The sequence below is a fragment of the Mytilus edulis genome, chromosome 6, assembly GCF_963676685.1.
Source record: "Mytilus edulis chromosome 6, xbMytEdul2.2, whole genome shotgun sequence".
NCBI classification, from domain to species: domain Eukaryota; kingdom Metazoa; phylum Mollusca; class Bivalvia; order Mytilida; family Mytilidae; genus Mytilus; species Mytilus edulis.
In genome coordinates this window covers 77,731,089-77,752,102 of record NC_092349.1, presented here as the reverse complement: position 1 = coordinate 77,752,102, position 21,014 = coordinate 77,731,089, and the positions used below count along the sequence as shown (strand labels likewise).

Below are 21,014 nucleotides of genomic sequence, written 5' to 3'. Positions count from 1 at the left end.
TTGTCAATTTCGAGATGTAAATCAAGATATGAAGCCGACTTAACTGTATCTTTAGTATCCTTTATCTCTAGTTCGATGGGATAGATGCGTTCCACATAGTCACCAAATTTTGAATTGTTTAGTGAAAGGACATCATCTATATAGCGGAAAGTAGAGTTAAAGAGGTTTCGTGGAGCACTTGAAAGACCCAGCAATATATATACCCCTGTTTGTAAGGACACTTATGTAGTTTAGGTATCCAATAAAGAGATGGAAGATCAAGTTCTTCATCTTTGGTTGAAATTCCAAAAGAACATAGAACAGACCTATGATTATCCAGGATTTTTTCTTTGGTAAGTGTCGTTAGGGTATATGTTGAGTTTCCAAGTGAATTGTCAATACTTAATTCATTTATCAAGCAGTTAATGTAATGACTTTTACACACAAAAACGAATTTATTTGGGGCTTTATCAGCAGGGACAACAACTTATTTGTCATGGAGGTCGGATAGGTTTTTTGCAACATTTGGGTCTTTAAAGATTGACGTAGCATAGGCATTGATGGACCCATTTAGTTTCTTAATTCTGGTTTGTATCAACGACCTCACTGCCTTAATCCATTCGGAAAGAGTGTCTACGTCTTCCTTCTCGCGCTTAGCCCACTGCCTGGCATAATCCCCGACTGAAGCCATCAAAATTTTAAAGTTGTATTTCCAATTGATGGATTTAGGCTCACGATATCCGGTCTAAACTGACCTCCAAGCCATCAATGATTCTGAAATGAGGAGTACCCAAATTAAATTCGCATCTTCAGAAGTGTAATAACAGAGCTTTTGTTTAATTTCTTCAAATATTTTAAACTATTAGATATTAGCCTTCATTTTTTTAAATGGATAATTTTAGCATATTGTATTTGATCATTTTAAAAAGATGACGTTTTAATGACGTCGCATGGCGACGTTTCAGTACATTTTGCCTTTTCAATAAACACTTCAACAATTGATAAATACTGTGAACATTTTTTGCAAATCTACATATTTTTACCGATGTTTAAAGAAGTGCACAGTATCAAATCATAAAAATAAAAATTGTTTAGTCTCTAGGAAATCTTGTAAGATGTCCACTGCTTTTTTTGCTAAATAGGTGCAATTTGGGTTCTCGGTGCACTTTGGGTATCGTTACGGTAGTTATGAAACCAGGTTAAATTCACCATTTTTAACATCAGGAATGACTGTACCAAGTCGGAAATATGACAATTGGTTTCCCGTTTGTTCGATGTGTACGAGATTTTGATTTTGGCATTTGATAAAAAAGCTGTCCGTTTTGTATTTTCCTTCGATTTGAATATTTTTATTCATTTTTAATTTATTTTATAAAGCATGTTTAGTTTGTGGTACTTTTTTCTTAACATATACTCATGAAAATGGCAAACAATAATGCACGTACCACTTCAGGAAAATGACAATTAGCCTCCATTAGTTTAATGTGTAAGAGCATTTCAGTTTGATAAATTATTTTATTTACACTTATATTTATAGACTCTTGTACGCAAAACTATAATTCGTATTACTTGACTAAATATAAACAAGGCTATAAAATAATTCAAATTGTTGTCTAGTACTATTTTAAAACACTTATAATATAATAAACAAGAATGTGTCCAAAGTACACGGATGCCCCACTCGCACTATTATTTTCCATATTCCATGGACTGTGAAATTGGGTAAAAATGTAATTTAGCATTAAAATTCGACAGATTATACTTTAGGGAACATGTGTACTAAGTTTCAAGTTCATTGGATTTCAATTTCATCAAAAACTTCCTAGACCAAAAACTTTAACCTGAAACTCCCACTTTCATTTTCTTTGTTCAGTGGACCGTGAAATTGTGGTCAAAATTATAATTTGACTTTAAAATTCAAAAGATCATATCATAAGCAACAAGTGTACTAAGTGTCAAGTTGATTGGACGTCAGCTTCATCAAAAACTACCTTGACTAAAAACTTTAACCTGAAGTGGGATGAAGAGACGGACGAACGTACGAACGAACGAACGAACGGACGAACGGAGCAACAGACCAGAAAACATAATGCCCCTGTACTATCGTAGGTGGGGCATAAAAATAAAATAGTAGTAGTAATAGGTATTACAGCCATAATCTATCAAATGTTCAGTATGAAACATTATTCATATATTTATGATATTCCAAATATAATGAGACTCGAGGAGAATAAAGGTTGGTTAAAGACAATTTCAATACGAAAGAGAAATTCAAAAAATATATCTATGATTGTACGAAAGTGCCATTTCGCAACGATATTACCGTTACATACATAAGTAAAGAAATGATCAATAAATCCATTGATAAATAATTTGGGGAAATACTAACAACAAAAATAACAAGGAAAAAGTTAAATCACAAAAATATTGAACTTAGAGGAAAATCAATTCGGAAAGTCCATAATTACATGGCAAATGCAAATAACAAAACGCATAAAAAACGAATGGACAAGAACTGTCATCTTCCTGACTTAGTACAGGCATTTTCAAATGTAGAAAATGGTGGACTAAACCTAGTTTTAAAGCGCTAACCCTTTCACTTTGATGACAGTCTCATCAAATTCCGTTATATTTACATTGATGCTTTAACTAAACAAACACAATAAATAAAATAGTCAAAATATGGATACATCAGTCATCATCGTATAACAATTTTTAACGGAACAATTTAACAGAACTCAAAAACATCTATCCACAAACGCATTCCTTGATTTGTGTGTCTGACGTTAGAAAATTTTATACGTCAAATAGGTTTGTCGTTCAATGTGTATACAAACAATTTTAGAATTTATATAGGCAATGTAAGCATACAAAACAACTTATTCAACTTACTGATTAACTAACTATAACCCATCCCATATCCACATTTAACCGTGGTGATGCAAATGAATTTTCCGGCATCCTGTATTAGTGCATTGTTTATTAATACTTATATGTATAGGCTCGTGCACGTAAAAGTATATAACGTGTTTGTGGTTACATGAAATACTTCAAATCAATTATCCAACTAAACTAATAATATATCAGCAAACGACGGATGTTATATTTGGAGTTGGATCGCTTTCCCTTGTGGAGCATCTTAGATCAGCCCTGTTTTGGGTGGAGTATGTGTCGCTTAGAATACTGTTTTCTATGTTGTGTTTTGTGTACTATTGTTTGTCTTTAATGTTGTCAAACTATTTTGGATTTATGAGTCTTATTGTCGGTCAATGTTTTGAAGTTTGTAAACTTTTGGTTCAAACGCATCCGAAAATAGTTATCAAAGGTACCAGGATCATAATTTATTACGCCAGACGCACGTTTCGTCTACATTCGAATCAATTTGGAGTAGCATTTATTGTATATTCTTATTAGAAAATATGTAATCATTGCATGAGCTATTAAATTTTCTGATTTTTTTATTACAGAACAAGAATACAGCTCTCCATTATGCTAGCTCAAAAGGATTTACCGAGGTGGTAGTAAGGATCTTAGAGGAAAACACATCCATGATTGATAATCAGGGACAGGTTTGTTACTATGGATTTTCTTATCCCAGGCATAGAATACCTTAGCCGTATTTAGGCATATTTAGCACAATTTTGGAATTTTGGAACCCCATTGCTCTTCAACTTTCTATTTGTTGGCTTTATAAATAATTTGATATGAGCGTCACTGATGAGTCTTATGATTAGTTTGACTACCCCTCTGGTATCTTTCGTTCCTTTTTTATGTAGACGAAACGCGCGTCTGGCGTACTAAATTATAGTCCTGGTACCTTTGATAACTAATTATAAGATAGTACGGTTCGTACACTAAAAGAAAAAATGTTCTGGATAAGAACGCTACATACCAATTAAACATTAACTTTACGTTTGTAGTCCAACAGTATTCAGCAATTACTGTTAGAAATAGGAGAATGATAAATAGCACTTACACGGTTACTTTGACAGCACCCAACACCAAACATAAGCAAAAACATTAAGTCAGGACATCATTATCCATTGTAGTTACCACCACATATTACCACGACCGCAGCTTACCAATATATTCATAGTTCGCTAATCTTTATTTAGAGACGAACAAACATATATCTAAAATCAGAAATACATGAAGTATGTATGTATTGTGATTTTTGAAACTTTTTTATTGATTTACTTTAAATTCTTTCATAATCATGATAATAGGGCTTCAGACTATATACTATTTTCCCAGGATGGACAAACTGCTGTACACAGGGCATTGATGAATGGCAACACGGAGACTTTTGTGTCCCTAGTTACATATGGCGCCAATATCAATATATTAGATGGGGTGAGTTATATGTCACTTACTACATAAGAAAATGCTTAACCAAGTCAAGAATATGACAGTTTTTTTCAATACACGTACCTAATTTGTATGATAATAATTACAAGAGTAAACAGAAAATAACCTCATGCTAAATTAGTTGGCAAACGGAAAAATAAATACATTTGGTACTATTTGTGTACTGCTAGAAGAGGCTGAAACGGCATCACAATCGTACAGAGTATTTCTTAAATACACTTAGTGTTGGTACTTTCGGGATAAGTTTTAAAAAACAAATAATGAAAATATTGACGGTATGGAAACTTATATAATATTTAAACATCTCAAATATTTGTCTAAGCCTGACGGAGTTGCACCATAAAATTAAAATAATTTTATTACTAAAAAGTTAAATCACAAAAATATTGAACTCCGATGTAAATTTAAAAAGTCCCTAATCAAATGGCAAAATCAAAAGCTCAAACACATCAAACGTCAAACGAATGGATACCAACTGTCATACTCCTAACTTAATACGGGCATTTTACATTTTACATGTTAGTCATTCCAAAATTTAAGAATTTCAAATTTCAAAAGCTAAACATTAACAATAAATATAACTCAATTATATCTTAACAAGTCCTTGCGATTTTTACCATGTGGTTTTTGTTCCATAACATAAGATAAATGCACCACATACACACACAAAAACACGCATATATATATATATGCCTCGCTCGAAAAATTGATATATAAATGCAAACAAATGACTAATTGGAAGACTTTTATCAAATCGTCATTCAATTTTAATAATAAATGTTATAAAAACTGGGTTTTTTTCATTCGCTTATTGTAGTATTGTTTTATCTCAATATACAATATGAAAATAACTCTTCATTTAAAATCAAAAATATATTTCTTATCTAATTAATGCTTGTTTTAAGGTTTCATTTTTTCTAACTATTGTTATGGGGCATTCAAATAGTATGTGCATTCTAATGCTGTAAATTCAGAAATTATTGAGTGCATTTATTTTAGCGATTTTGTCATTTTAGACTTAAATGCAAATTCAATTTTTACGATTTTGAGAAAAATCCTGGTTATTTCATATAAAATATTTCAAAATGCGAATTTATATTATTTTTTCACACGTCTGTCGCATTTTTCGAATGCATTTATTGCATAATCAAAGTTTTTTTCATTCTTCTATCATTCCAGAAAGGACAAAGTGGTTTCGACATTGCTATGAAGAGAAAAGACTTAAATGCAGTAAAGTTGTTATGCCTCTTTGAAGCTGAAGTCGCACTACAAGACTGGGTTCTTCTATCTCGGGATATAAATGGACTGGATAAACAAGATCAATTAATGTTGAAACAAATTCTGGATCAAAATGACAGATTAGCTGCAATTAACCACGGGTACATACATACATTTATACTAGTAGTAGATACCGGAAATAGTTTCCTTTAAGATATTCTTGCTTTTGTGAAACTAAAACAATGCCTTTTACATTACCATTCATTACAACTGTGTATTCCTTTATTCTATATTGGTTAGAGGTATAAGGGAGGAAAGAGATGACACAAAACATGTTTAAACCCGTCACATGTTTGCGCCTCTCCCAAGTGAGAGGCCTCTGGCCTTTGTTAGGCTGTACGTTTTTTTTTTTTAAATTTTAGTTCAATTAGATGTGTTGGAGTTTAGTGTGACATCTTTTTTAATTAACTAATACACAGTGTTATTTAGGGGTCAGCTGAGGACCAAATCTGAATGAGGGATTTTATCGCTGTGTTGTAGACCTATTGGTGGCTACCGGCTTTTGTTTCTTCTTCCATCGGGTTGTTGTCTTTTAGACATGTATATTCCCCTTTTTCATTCTCAATTTTATCAAAACTTTGGATTGATATATGTCAAAGTTTCTTTTTCTTATTTGGAATTTGTTTTTCACGTTTTATTTTTGTTTTATAATCTGATGGCAACCTAAAATATAGTATCTGAATATTAAATGTTAATGTTATAATTCAGGCTCAGTGTAAAACAAAAGACCTTTACCCAAAATATAAGTATAAAAAAATCTTAATTGTTTCATCAATGCCGAAAAATTATGAATATAAAAAATATAAGCGTATAAAAAAGACGCTTTAAAGGCAAACGTTCGCTCAAGAATTTGTGTGTCGAAATATGATGATTTTTGCATTAACTTAATTGGTATGTATGCGCAAATTAATAAGAAATTTAAAGAATATTCATTTTGAGATTTTAAGGTCAAAATATAAAATAATTAAATGAACGGTATCATTTTTTTCTGCAAAAGATACACATCTCAAATTAAAAACAAAGATAGAAGGTTTAACCATGGCCAATATTGTACTACAGTAATTTAGTTGGTACTTGCATGTTCTCGTGACCTGCAAGATAAACCAAAAAACCTTTTCAAAATTATATATTTTCGTAAATCAATTATATTCAATTTACAGATAGTTCAAATGATCTTAAAAGAGGGTCAAAAGATACCAGAGGGACAGTCAAACTCATAGATTGAAAATAAAATGGCAACGCCATAGCTAAAAATGAAAAACAAACAGACATATAATAGTACACATGATACAACATAGAAATCTAAAGACTAATCAACACGAACACCACCAACATATCAGGTGTTGAGGAGTTGTAGCTTTCTGTGCCTGGAGCTGAGAACCTTAGTGTCTCGGATATTTCAATAATTTCATAAACCTACAGTAGATATACAATAATAATTCACGTATCAATGATTTTATTATATCAACGCTATATGACTGACATTTTAAAACATCCACCAGCAATGACAATTGCCTAGTTGTATTTTTGGATCAGCAAAGATATGAGGAGTATAAAGTTGTACGCCACAAAATCGTCTTCATGATAATTATGAGTTGTGCCCGATTTATACAGTTGAAAGGTCAATCATATAATTGGTATTGGTATTTAATACTTTTATGGCGTAATTAACGTGGTGTTATGATGCCATCTTTTTCAAGTAAATAATTAGGCCGAATAATTCCCTTTTTGCAACCTCTCCTTAAAGGGTTTTATTACGTACGAGTAGCAATATACAGTTTCCTTGTAATTCAAAGTATTTTAGTATACAAAATATCGTAAATTCCTCAAATTTTATATAAAAAAGAATAATGAACGATATTAAGACACACGTGAAGCATAATGCAATTAAATACATGCTGACTACATGTCTATTGATGAGTTATACTCATATGAAAGTATAATACACGATTCAGTTCAATATATTATAATTGTTTTCAAGGTCAATATGTTATGAGCTGCATCAGATAAAACCAAAGGATAACATTCAGTATTATTCGAGACTTTTCGTTGATATGGATACAGAGAACATCACTGAAAGCTTCTTTATGTATTGTGCTAAAGAATCACCAGATTTCACAAGTAGTCAAATCCAGAAACTGGACGACGAACATTTCTTTTCTGATGTCTTTGAAGTCATCGCATGGGGTTCTAAACCAGACTTTATTGATTTGGATATAAGAGTTGAAGGGATACCTCAATGCAATGAAAAATTAAGATTGGTCTCTATAATAGGTGTACTTTCCAAGGATATCATTATTGAGAAGAACCGGAGTAACGAGGTAACTACGTAAATAAAATCGATATCTTTGAGTAAATAAAGAAATAAATGTTATAAATATAGAATTTACCAACACTTCACCTTAGTAATATTGTGCATTATAGGATACAGTGCGTTGTGTTGAAGGAAAGAGTAGAATAATGTTGGCTTCTTCCTAGATATATCGTAAATCCGATGTGCTTTTAGGTATTTGCCTTGATAAGGAACGCTCAAACCACAGATATTTGATAGCCAATGATGGGAAAGACATGAAAATGTGAGGAGCTAAAAGACAATAAGGGACTAACCAAAAGGCAGCAAGTTAACATTTGTAATAATTTGCAAAATCTACATTATTCAAAATTTAGATATAGAAAATATGGAAACCCATTCAAATCATGAATTTGGCAAGGAGGTCCTTGTCTAGTACAATTTGATCTGGATTCAATGTTTTTTTTTTACAATAAATCAGTACGCTTAAGTGCTTATGCAACAACATTTTACATACTACTAGTCTTATGCTTTCCTTAGAAAAATATATCATTTTGAAAACTTAGAAATATTAATGGAACAAGAATTGCAATCTGATATATGATATCATTAAAAAAGGATTGACACTCATATTCCAGCTAAAATGTTTAGATGGTTATTAAAACATGACTGTATAAATGGTTTAGTATTAGCATAAGAATTTAACCTTTGAAAACGTTAATAGTTAATTTCACTGAAGCATGTTTGAAGACGGACTGTTATATTCTTACGCCTCCGCAGTATTGAAGACCTTTTGGTGACCTTCTGCTGTTGTCTGCTCTATGTTCGGGTTGTTGTCTCTTTGACACATGCCCCATTTCCATTCTAAATTTTATTTATTCCATTTTCTAGTTGCATTTCATATCATGGTCGTCTGTAATAAACTTAATAAAACAATATGATATTTGAAATTCCTGTTGATATCGGTTGCCTCTCTCATAGTTGTGATACTGAAAGTTTGTACACACCAAATCGGAACTCTTAGAACTTATGTTTTAAAATTAATAGACTTTAACTGAGAGATGATAGAATTATTTAATTTTTTAGTGTTATCTATTTCCAAAAAGCTTTAAACATAAAAGTCATTGATATTAATTAATTTTAACATGTTTTCATATTATATTCATTGCAGGAAACAGTTATCTCCGTGCAAGTCAGTCTATTGGCTGATGCCAAGTTTACCATTGTTTCTAAGGTGGTACCAGAAGTATTTAATGTGACTGACAAATCACTCTGTATACATCCGCAAATGGAAAAGGAAGCAGAAATCGCAATACCGGAGGGTACTTTTGGTTCAGCTGGCCAGCTGCAAGTAAATGTTAGTTTCATCTTACTGATAGGGCACACCATGATAAAAACATACTGAACTTTGAGGTTAAAATTGAACGTCCCTAATCAAATAACGAACTCAACAGCTCAAAAACATCAAACAAAAGGATAACAACTGTCTTATTCCTTACTTGGTACAGACATTTTCCTATGTAGGTTTACTGGTTTTCATAAGCTAAACCTCTAATTTATATATCAAATTCCATTATATATCCAGCAATATCACTTTGACCTTTATTTATTTGTATTTCTTTTATGACAAACTACTAGTCTCTTCTGTATTTTTTTTTTATTTATTTAGATATATATGTGCAATAAGTTTTGGTTGCATGACAACGATCGCCTAGCCACGTTGATTTGATTGTGAAATTGCGCAAAAAAAGATTCATGCGCATTCCATTAAAAGAAAGCCGCTAAATGTATAATAAGTCATGATGGAATCTAAAAACTTGGAATCTCCTCTGTATTTATGAAACATTTTATAGCTTTATTTCCAAAACATGAATTGATTTCAAAAACTTCCAAAATGATTCTCTAACTAAAACTTGTTTATAAAACTTCTTTGAGCATCTGTAAAATGTTTAAAAATGTTCAAAATGTTATTTGCCATGGGACGGGATCCACTAGTGGAACTGTAGGGACTTTGTTCACCTCTGGAATTTTAAGCTATCATACTTTTAGTTTTTTCGGGAAGTTTTGAGGTAGATTTGTTCTGGTGTCCATTTCCTATTTTATATTACCATGCATGGTGTTGTCTTTTTTATTCGAGCGAAACACATTGTGGTTGCACCATTAAATTTGATTTTCTCCAACCTGATAATGTGTCTGTTCTTTGGGTTTTTTAACATATAAAGCATATTTGAAAAGTGTATATTGACAAAGAAAAATGACCAAATATATACAGAAAGGGTTTTATTTATAGAAGTGTATCAAATTTTAATTTATAACATTTAGATTTCAGAAACAAAGGCATGGAATCACGAAGAGAATGAAGTCGCCGATCCTGTCTTATTCACAAATGCGATCGATTTGACTATGATGAACAACAGTCAACCGTTGAAACCTGTTAAACTTACATTACCAGTGCATTCCCCAGATGAAAACAATGATGACATTATTATATTAATGTCCGATAAAAAGGAACCTAAGGAAAATGAATGGGAGATATGCAGCAATGTTGACATTCATGGCAAATTTATTACATTTGATGTCAACCATTTATCTGTGTAAGTTTATACCTGATCTACTTTCATCTCTTTTTGATTACTTTATAATCAGACCCCAATGCATATATATTGTTTTAAAACTACACAATATTCAGTCGTCATAAAAAATGAAGGCAAAACTATATACAACATGGCTAAATGTGATTCGCCTTTTAAAGTACTCATCTATATTAACCGGACAAACTGCCTATGAACTTGACTGTCTTTATTTTATAGTTTAGGCAAATTAAATATTGGCGTTAAAATAAAGGGCATTAAATTATAAATTAGAGACACAAGATACAATAAGGGCATTCAAAATTCAGTCGAAAACACACTGACATTATATAAATGCAAATACAAAAAAAACTAAAGCCAATGACAAGACACAAAACACAGCTTAGAAAAACTAAAACGACTGATGTACAAAAACCTCAGAAATAAAACGGGGTTGTTTCCGCCATGTGTTGCACCTGTCGTATTTAATATGCAGGTAAACACCAGGTGTTAAGTCTAATTCGATAGTACTCATTTGAGAAAAAGAAGACACATCATTTAAACCTTGTATTTACCTTATAGGTATGTAGCTTGTTCTAAGCAACATATGGGTAAATCAAAAAGGCAGGCGACCAATGCAATAAAGAAGGAGGTACAAGTGGAATGTTTTGCTATGTTAAAAAAAGAAACGGACGTGAAACTATCTTTAGTTATTGAATATGCATTGAAAAATAGAGGGAAAAGTAGAAGAAAGAAATGGAAAGACAAAGGATTCTGCACAATGTCAGTTGAATACAAAGATTGTGTGATGAAAGAGGGACAGACATGTCAGGTAAATATGCAACGTACACACACTGAGTCTTGCCTTGCTTCATTGTTGAAGGCCGTACGGTGACCTATAATTGTTAATGTTTATGTCATTTTGGTCTTTTGTGGATAGTTGTCTCATTGGCAATCATACCACATCTTCTTTTTTATATAATCATTACAGATCCTGCTGAACATGTGGCACCCGTTGTGTTGCTTATGTCATTACAAATCCGCGAAATTGTCTAATTCGGTATATCAAATCAAACTAGTTGATAAAATCCTCTAAGTGAAGAAATCAAAGGTTAGTGAATAACGCTGAGCGCTATAACACCATTGATCTATAAGTAAAAGATACCACATATACATGAATGTCTTGCTTGCATCTGGACATTCACAATGCAGTCAGGATTCTACTTCGTGAAAATTATCTCCCCATTACGCCAGATCATTTTCACAATCGTAGAAATGGAAGCCATTGTAGGGATGACGCGCTGCCAATTTTGCTCTTGGAAACCGATATCCACATTGCACCATTACGATCCTTATATGTCAGTTGTATTTTAAAGGCCAAATGTATGAACTAGCTAATGAGCATCAGATTATGATCTTGTCTGCATTGATTCAACTTAGAATTATTGTCTGATCGGTTGTGAGGTGGAATTTTCGAAAATTCATAAACATTTCAAAAATTCTTATTAAGTATTTCGTGGAGGGGCAGACAATATTTTTTTAGTGGTTGAAGACTATAAACCCGAGTTATCACACACAAAAAATTATAATTTTTCGAAGATATGCATTTTCATCATCCAACTTGAAAGACTGTCGTCAAGTACTTTCAGTTAAAATAGCTATTCGAACACACCTTCTCTGTTTGTGTGATTCGTTAGATAGGTATTTCACTTGACCCTTATATTTCATCTTTTAGTACTGTGGTTTTTTTTATGTTATAAAGTCAACATGTAGCTTTGATATATAAAAATGATAGAATCTGAAGCGAGACGATGTATGAAATTTTCTTGCTTTGTACGATATCAAGATAAAATATTCAACTCAAACAAGCCCTAACATAAAAAGGTGCAATCGATTTTCTCTTTTCGATACAATTGTTACTCATTTTTTGAATTTTTTCTTGAGTCACATAATGGAAGGCCAGACACGAAAATAACTGAACTAATAGATTGATTTGTTTTCCGTCCGTGATATTTTTTTTAATCGGAGGTTTATGCATTTTCTTCATCCAACTTGAAAGATACCCATGTAGTCGACTTGATATTTAATTGTTCTGCTTAATAATGTATTAAATAAATTGAAACCTTATGCAAATGGTGTTTTTAAAATCAAACACTTCGTAATTGAGAAGAAAATTGTAATTTTTTTTTTTTTTCTATTAACTTTTAAAAATTTTGTCACTATAGAAAATATTACGGTAAACATTTCTCGCCTTCTCTAACAAAGAGCTTCGATTATTTTGTTCTATTTCAACCGGGTTTCCGACTGGTGATTTATTTAGTTTTAAATTTGACGACAAAACGATCTCTTTAGCGTCATAATAAACGTATTTACACTTGTATGCAAATTTGTCCGCCATAACATAAAATTACACAGGTTCCCGTAAACTTTGACAACATAATTCATAATATTTGACGTCACTAAAAAGTAATTATTGCTTGACGTCATAAGGTTAAATATACGGAGGTGATATAAGGTCATTCAGAGGCAACAAACAGCTAAATACCAAAATGTAAATTTATACGTTTATTGTGAACTTTCCATTTTTAAGATAGCACATGTTTTTGCTTTATACAAGTTGGCTTTGAAACTGTTTAAACTTTTTTTGATAGCAACCGGTAAGTGGGTCACAAAAAGCGCAGTTATTTATAACATTTCATTGTATATTGACTGATCTAGGTACTGTATAGTAAAACTATGTTTCGTCTGTATTACATAGATAACACTTACCGGAAACATACAAACAGACAGCCTAAAACAGCAGGACCCCTTTCTCACATTGAATCCAAGAAAATACAAGACAGGGAATTATCGATCTTTTCACCTACTCAATGACACATCAGAATCACCATTAGACGGAGAAGTTTACATTGAAAAACGTCATGAAATAATAGACCAGCTTCAACAGCAGCCACAGGCATCACGTGGTACAAACAAAGATGCCCGTTTGTTTACCAATTGCTGTCACAAATCTGTGCAACATTTTGAACCTGAAATTCCGGTGAAATATGATACGGATTTTGAACTGGTTGTATCAATTTTAATTGACTCAAATAACTTAGGTAGTTTATATAGTTAAAATAATTCAAAATATTCATTACAAATGTCTGTCAAATAAGAAGACGAACAAAATGCAACTAGTGCCACTTCCATCAACGTTTGGTATAAAAGAAAATTAAAAAAGGAATAGCACTACTCCTGCTAATCCATATATCAAGGGCATGTTACTTATTTTAAATGGGGGGTATAAATGACAAGACAACACACAAAAGGCTACTCAACTTGTTTACAAGACATTGCATAACAATCCGAATGTATATCATTAACCAATTATCAATAACTAATTTGAAAATTAGTAAATCGATGTAATGAATGTGTAATGAATGATGTGTAAGTCAAGCTATAGACAGTATGATTCATTTCTTATTTTATAGGTTTGAACTTTCCATTTGCGAGCACTCTTTGGTCAGTGTCTTTTGTTGGTTTTTTTTTGTTCTGCGTTGATGGGTAACACTTTTTTACACAGATGTTTACAGTTTGTTCATATGTACGATTGATACACCGCTATGCCATGTTAGTAGAGAGCTCAAAAAACATATTAAACCCACCACTTTATATGTACGGTACTACCTATCCAAAGCTTATTATGATAAAATTGAGAGTGGAAATATGGAACGTGTCAACAAAAACGAGCAAAGAGCAGAAAACAACCCAAGGCCATCAAGGGTTCTTCAATACAATGAGAAAGTCCCTTACAGAAACAAAAATGATGTCACACTAAACTCCACAACATATAAAGGAACTAAAATTTAAAAAAAAAACATACTGGACTAACAAAGGCCAGAGGCTCCTGACTTATTACCTCCGCAATATGCGACTCGATTAAACTTGTTTTGAGAGACAAAAACGATCCCCCTATACGTACCTGAGGACAATGTAGAATAAACAAAAACACAGCAATAAGCACAGTAAAACTCAGGTTAAAAAAGTCCGAGTCCGATGTCAGAAAAGTTAAAAAAGGAGACAAGACAATGATTTCATCAGTTGCTGTCTTGGGTTTTTTTTCGATTAGTGTGCTGCCATAAATCAGGTCATTGTCTTTTTTCTCGTTGTTTCTGTCGTTTGAGCTGTTCGATTTTTTTGCCGTTTTGTGGTTCGCTATTGCTGCATGAATATACGGTATACGGCTTTTGCCTTTTGTTGTTATAAAATAGCATTGTACACGGTAGATATTCACGTTTTGACTTTATTTAATTAGTTGGGCATCTGTATCATTTGGTTGATGTATCTTTTTGTTTCTTTTTGAATACTTTTTAACATTACGGAATCTTTTCATTCTTCTAGATATAAAACAGGAGGAAGTTGGTGTAGCCGTGGATGACCATCAATGTAAGTTATTATATTCACAATAGAAAAATAGAGCTCTGTGTTGTGGTGTAGATGGCGGGACACAACTAATTGTATATACATGACGATGGCCTATATCTTTTAACTTCTATGGTCTCTGGTTGAGAATTAACTTATTTGCAATCAAACCATTTTTTTTTATGACGTTCGTAAAACTTTCATAGAGAAAACTTCATTTTTTTCGATTTGGAACACTTGGTTTTATAGTTGCTTTCAGATAAATTTGCATAGTAAATAGACAAAATTACAGATGCTTTTCTGTCATAACATTTTTTAGGTACAATTCCAGTACTCCGAAAGACGTCACTAAACCGTATCACAGCTAGTTTGACTATGGAAGAATGCTTTCAGTTGGGCACGAATTTACATGTTTTAAAGAACAAAATAGAACAACTGGAAACTGATGGACAATTAAAGGAAATACTTAAAACCTGGAGATCAGCCCGACCAAATGAAAAATTAGTTCACAACCTATCTGGAGCGTTAAAAGAAATGGGTAAAGAGGATATGGCAAACAATGTGGAGGAATCATTTGAAAACAATATAGAATATCCCGAATAACTATTGATTTATATTGGAACAGTGTCATTAACAGATTGGGTTTACTTTTCTGTGATATTCATTCAAAAATATATGTGTGTACTTTGTTTTCCAAGTATGTGTGGTTTAATTTACTCATTAAAAATGTGTGATAGAAAATTATTTATTTAAAAAATGAATTCTTGTTTTTAAATGAAAACATTATACATGATCTATTTTTTAAAAAGTCAATCGCAATATATATATAACATCTCCATGCCTTATGGGTTCGAATCCCGGCGAGGGAAGAACCAAAAATTTGCGAAAGCAAATTTACAGATCTAACATTGTTGGGTTGATGTTTAGACGAGTTGTATATACATTATGTACACAGCCATGTATCACCATCATTGATGGCGATCCGATTGATACATATGTTGTAGAGTTGTCACTGACTCAGACGTACTTATGAATATAATTATTTTCTGTGACTGTATCTTACATTAATTTGTAGGATCCTTTACTATAGATAATTGAGCTGATCTGTAACAATAACATCTCCATGCCTTATATATCATCTACTGTAGTACGCCGCTAGATTAAAACTGACGTGGAAAGGTAACACATGGCCACCGAAAGCTTTATTTTAGTAGAGCCCAGGTGGTCGTGTGGTCTAGCGGGACGGCTGCAGTGCAGGCGATTAGGTGTCACGATATCACAGTAGCATGGGTTCGAATCCCGGCGAGGGAAGAACCAAAAATTTGCGAAAGCAAATTTACAGATCTAACATTGTTGGGTTGATGTTTAGACGAGTTGTATATACATTATGTACACAGCCATGTATCACCATCATTGATGACTATCCGATGGATACATCTGTTGTAGAGTTGTCACTGACTCAGACGTACTTATGAATATAATTATTTTCTGTGACTGTATCTAACATTAATTTGTAGGATCCTTTACTATAGATAATTGAGCTGATCTGTAACAATAACATCTCCATGCCTTATATATCATGTACTGTAGTACGCCGCTAGATTAAAACTGACGTGGAAAGGTAGCACATGGCCACCGAAAGCTTTATTTTAGTAGAGCCCAGGTGGTCGTGTGGTCTAGCGGGACGGCTGCAGTGCAGGCGATTAGATGTCACGATATCACAGTAGCATGGGTTCGAATCCCGGTGAGGGAAGAACCAAAAATTTGCGAAAGCAAATTTACAGATCTAACATTGTTGGGTTGATGTTTAGACGAGTTGTATATACATCATGTACACAGCCATGTTTCACCATCATTGATGGCGATCCGATGGATACATCTGTTGTAGAGTTGTCACTGACTCAGACGTACTTATGAATATAATTATTTTCTGTGACTGTATTTTACATTAATTTGTAGGATCCTTTACTATAGATAATTGAGCTGATCTGTAACAATAACATCTCCATGCCTTATATATCATGTACTGTAGTACGCCGCTATATTATAACTGACGTGGAAAGGTAACACATGGCCACCGAAAGCTTTATTTAGTAGAGCCCAGGTGGTCGTGTGGTCTAGCGGGACGGCTGCAGTGCAGGCGATTATGTGTCACGATATCACAGTAGCATGGGTTCGAATCCCGGCGAGGGAAGAACCAAAAATTTGCGAAAGCAAATTTACAGATCTAACATTGTTGGGTTGATGTTTAGACGACTTATATATATATATATATATATATATATATATATATATATATATATATATATATATATTGCGATTGACTTTGACTTTATATATATATAGTTTATAGCTGTACAAAAGGTAAGCTTAATGTAATTTATTCAAAATAAATTAAAGCAAAGTACTAAAATCGCAATTTCAACATAGGCGATTTGTGGTATACTGCTACCTTCTAGTATGGAGTTGATGGGTTCGATCACTATCCAGGATGACGAAAGACACAAACATTGTAATTAGAATTCGCACATACCACACATACTCAAGGAGATGAATAATGTGTACAAAATATGTGTCACATGCCTTTCTTTGGAACGTTTTCCTTTGTATCAGTTCCCAAAAATCGGATTCGATGAACATAAAATTAAGAATGGAAATGGGGAACGTGTCAAAGAGACAACAACCCGACCATAGAAATAACAACAGCAGAAGGTCACTAACAGGTCTTCAATGTAGCGAGAAATTCCCGCACCCATATCTAGTATGAAACAGGATTTACGAATTTATGAATTTCGACAGCTGTATCGAACTGTTGCCTTTATTTCAATTCACAACATGTAATCTATCGTTCTATTTAATAGATACTAGAACACATCCATGATATCGCGGGTCCGTGACTGAATTAAAGTATATAACTATGCGTAAGCCTTATCTTAGTATTGGTATTGTCATCTAATAGGGTCATGCCGATTTTAAGATGCACAGTTTTCTCTGCTTTCAAAATCTTTCTGTTTAAACCCGTCGACCTGGAACATAACAATTATGGGTAAATTAATATTTATTATTTGGAAAATAAAAGGGCCTGGAATGGAGTATTTTTTAATCAACAGCATTGTCATATATTAGTTATAAATAAAATTGAATTATTTGATTCGCTGTTTTACGTCATATCGGCTAACAAATTGAAAACTGTACCTATACGCCTTATTTTAAGTCCAGATTTTAGTATTCGTTTTGTCATCTTAGAAAGTCATACTGATTAAAATACTACAATAGGGAACAATGTGACAATGATTGAATTTAGTTGTGTCAACCCTGTGATTATGACCCGTGTATATAGCAAATTCCTAAATACACCGTTTGGTGGTGCGCCTGTCAAATGCGGAACGTACAGATAAGGTAATAGGTATCAGGTGAATATACTATTGGAATCGGTATCGGATTCGCCCCGGAACTTGTTAATTATTGATATAATAAATATGTAGAAAACAAAAGGGTCTGGAGTGGTGTAATTTTTAATCAACACCATTGTCCTATAATAGCTATATATAAAGTTGAATTCTTTAATTTGTTGTTTTTACCCCATGACGGCTGACAAATTGGACCTCGTTATTTTAGAATTATAGATAGGAAGATGTGGTATGAGTGCCAATGAGACAACTCTCCATCCAAATAACAATTTATAAAAGTAAACCATTATGGGTCAATGTACGGCCTTCAACACGGAGCCTTGGCTCACACCGAAAAACAAGCTATAAAGGGTCTCTATATAACATGCTTAATATATCTATTAAGCATGTTATATACACTCCAGGAATTCAAACATTAAAAGATAACTACATGTTGATGAGTCTTATTTTATTTATTCTAAAACCAAACTTATTGAAATCAAAAGGGGGGAGGATATCAAATATAATACAAAGATTTCATTTTTTTTAATAATGTCATAGAAAATCATTTTATTATACGACTGTCATTGAAATACATATGCTAAATTATGATTTGAATTACCAAAACAATTACAGATCGTTACATATTTTTAAAGAACGTATCACATAAAAATCAATATACGAAAGATTCCAAATTCAAAGACATTAGAATTCGTTATTAATTTGCCTTGGAATACTCGTTAACAACAATGATATCGAAGGCCTGAAACATCATGTGGGGGATAATCATTCAACAGATAACACATGTATATATCTAACTCATGTATGCCACAAGTTACAAAGTGACAACTCACAAATCATTGGATCCATGAAATCAAGAAAGTCAAGAAAGGGCAAAATTATTTAAACTTGTATTTATAACATGTTGAAACAGTGAATTGACTTCCATCTACAAACTATATCTAATTGAATAGAGGTCAATTGAACATTTTAAAAAACATACATGCAATTGGATCGTTTTGTATTTTTCATCTCGGTGCCTATAAAAGCCGACTATACAGTATGGATTTTTAGAGGTTTAGCGACACATTTTTACACCAAACAGGTTGTTCTTGTCTTGTGCTTGGATATTTAAAAAAAAAAATTGCCGAAATAAAAAAATAAAAAAATGTCAAAAAAAATAATATAATGTCAAAAATAAAAGGTAGATAAATTTAAGGACAAAAATAAAAAAAAAAAATATTTAATTTTAAATTTTTTTTTACCCGAAAATTCAAAAGAACACAATTTTTTTTTGAATTTTCCCCAGAATAAAGAAAAAAAGTATAAATTTGATAACGCGCAGCAACATCGAAGTTAAAAAATTGTTACACTGGAAATTTTTCATTACCAATTTTCAATTTTACATCCTGGTTTAAAAATGAGTAAAGGAATTGTTCCTAAAAAATAAATTCGTTATCTTGGTGTAATTAGGGGTGTACAGAATTTTACACCTTTGTTGAAAATTCATACTCCCATTCGGATGCGCCCCAGGGTGTATGAATTTTCATCAACGGTGTAAAATTCTGTACACCCCTGATTACACCAAGATAACTAATAATATTCTTAACAGATAATTATTGTAGCAACATAAGTTTCAGAACAGTAATTCCTTTTACTTCAGAACGATGTGTTTTCATTGATCCTTGATCAATAACTGCTGTAAAGATAAGTGCTTTCTATTTGAATACTTAAACTAAACTCGGCTTTATCATTCAGTATATAGAGAAAAGTAAGAGCTCTTTTCAGGAACGTACTAAGCACAAAACGTTGATGGCATTGTATATTTCTGAACAAAATCAATCATAGTGATTATGTTTAAGTATTACAAAAAATTATTCAATTGAAAGGAATATAGAGAAAGGAAACTGTAATATTTGATGCTAAACAGGTAAAAGTCATCTTGTAATTTTTAAACTTAATCTTGAATATTTTCATTTATAACAGTTGATTTAAAATGATCTCTTTTAATAACGGATAATTCAGAAGATGAAGAAATCAGACAAAATCTAATCTATTAGAGTTAAAGAATTGAGAAAGAAAATGGGGAATGTGTCAAAGAGACAACAACCCGACCGAATATCAGACCAACAATGGTTCTTCAACACAGCCAGAAAATCCAAAACCAGAAGGTGCATTTCAGCTGGCCCCTCAACAAAAATGTGTCCTAGTTCAGTAATAAAGGAAGTCATACTAAAATCCTTCACATATTAAAGGCAAGCTGAAGGACGCCTCCGAGTGCGGGAGTTTCCCGCTACATTGAAGACCCATTGCTGGCCTTCGGCTGTTGTTTGCTTTATAGTCGGGTTGTTGTCGCTTTGACACATTCCCCATTTCCATTCTCAATTTTATCTAGTGAAGTGCAAATCTTTTTTTTCCCTATATGATCCGGTATATATAATATACCCGTTTATAAAACAAAAAAGACATAGACCAAAGCAAACATTTTTTCTATAATAACATTACATATATGTTTATTAGCCTTCGTACTTTTCATTGGCTAAAAACAAGCGAACCATTTCAAAAGCAGATTGTATTTACCAATAAAAGTGCAAATCTTAAAAGAAAAATAAACGATGGTATACTAAGTTGAAACAATCATACATATATTGAAAATCGGTATGATTGAATACATTTTGCTCACTTTTATAATATTAGGAAAATATTTACTTCTAATGTGATTGATGATTTAGGAAC

At 32.5% G+C, this 21,014-nt stretch overlaps 1 protein-coding gene across 1 annotated transcript; it reads left to right on the top strand.

Annotated features, from left to right (window-relative positions):
* Positions 1-2,966: 2,966 nt before the first annotated feature.
* On the top strand, positions 2,967-15,630 carry LOC139528503 (uncharacterized). The gene is made up of 11 exons (XM_071324520.1): positions 2,967-3,143; positions 3,447-3,548; positions 4,234-4,332; positions 5,527-5,726; positions 7,607-7,946; positions 9,087-9,272; positions 10,238-10,509; positions 11,068-11,317; positions 13,244-13,586; positions 14,869-14,913; positions 15,209-15,630. The coding sequence occupies exons 2-11, from the start codon at positions 3,528-3,530 to the stop codon at positions 15,490-15,492; spliced, it is 2,040 nt and encodes a 679-aa protein (XP_071180621.1). The 5' UTR covers positions 2,967-3,143; positions 3,447-3,527; the 3' UTR covers positions 15,493-15,630.
* The last annotated feature ends 5,384 nt before the right edge of the window (positions 15,631-21,014 follow it).

Excerpts from the sequence above, each read along its gene's own strand:
- LOC139528503 (XM_071324520.1), top strand. The coding sequence starts at position 3,528 with ATGATTGATAATCAGGGACAG. Across the intron at positions 9,273-10,237 it reads CTGGCCAGCTGCAAGTAAAT|ATTTCAGAAACAAAGGCATG; the intron begins GTTAGTTTCATC and ends TATAACATTTAG. Across the intron at positions 13,587-14,868 it reads AATTGACTCAAATAACTTAG|ATATAAAACAGGAGGAAGTT; the intron begins GTAGTTTATATA and ends TCATTCTTCTAG.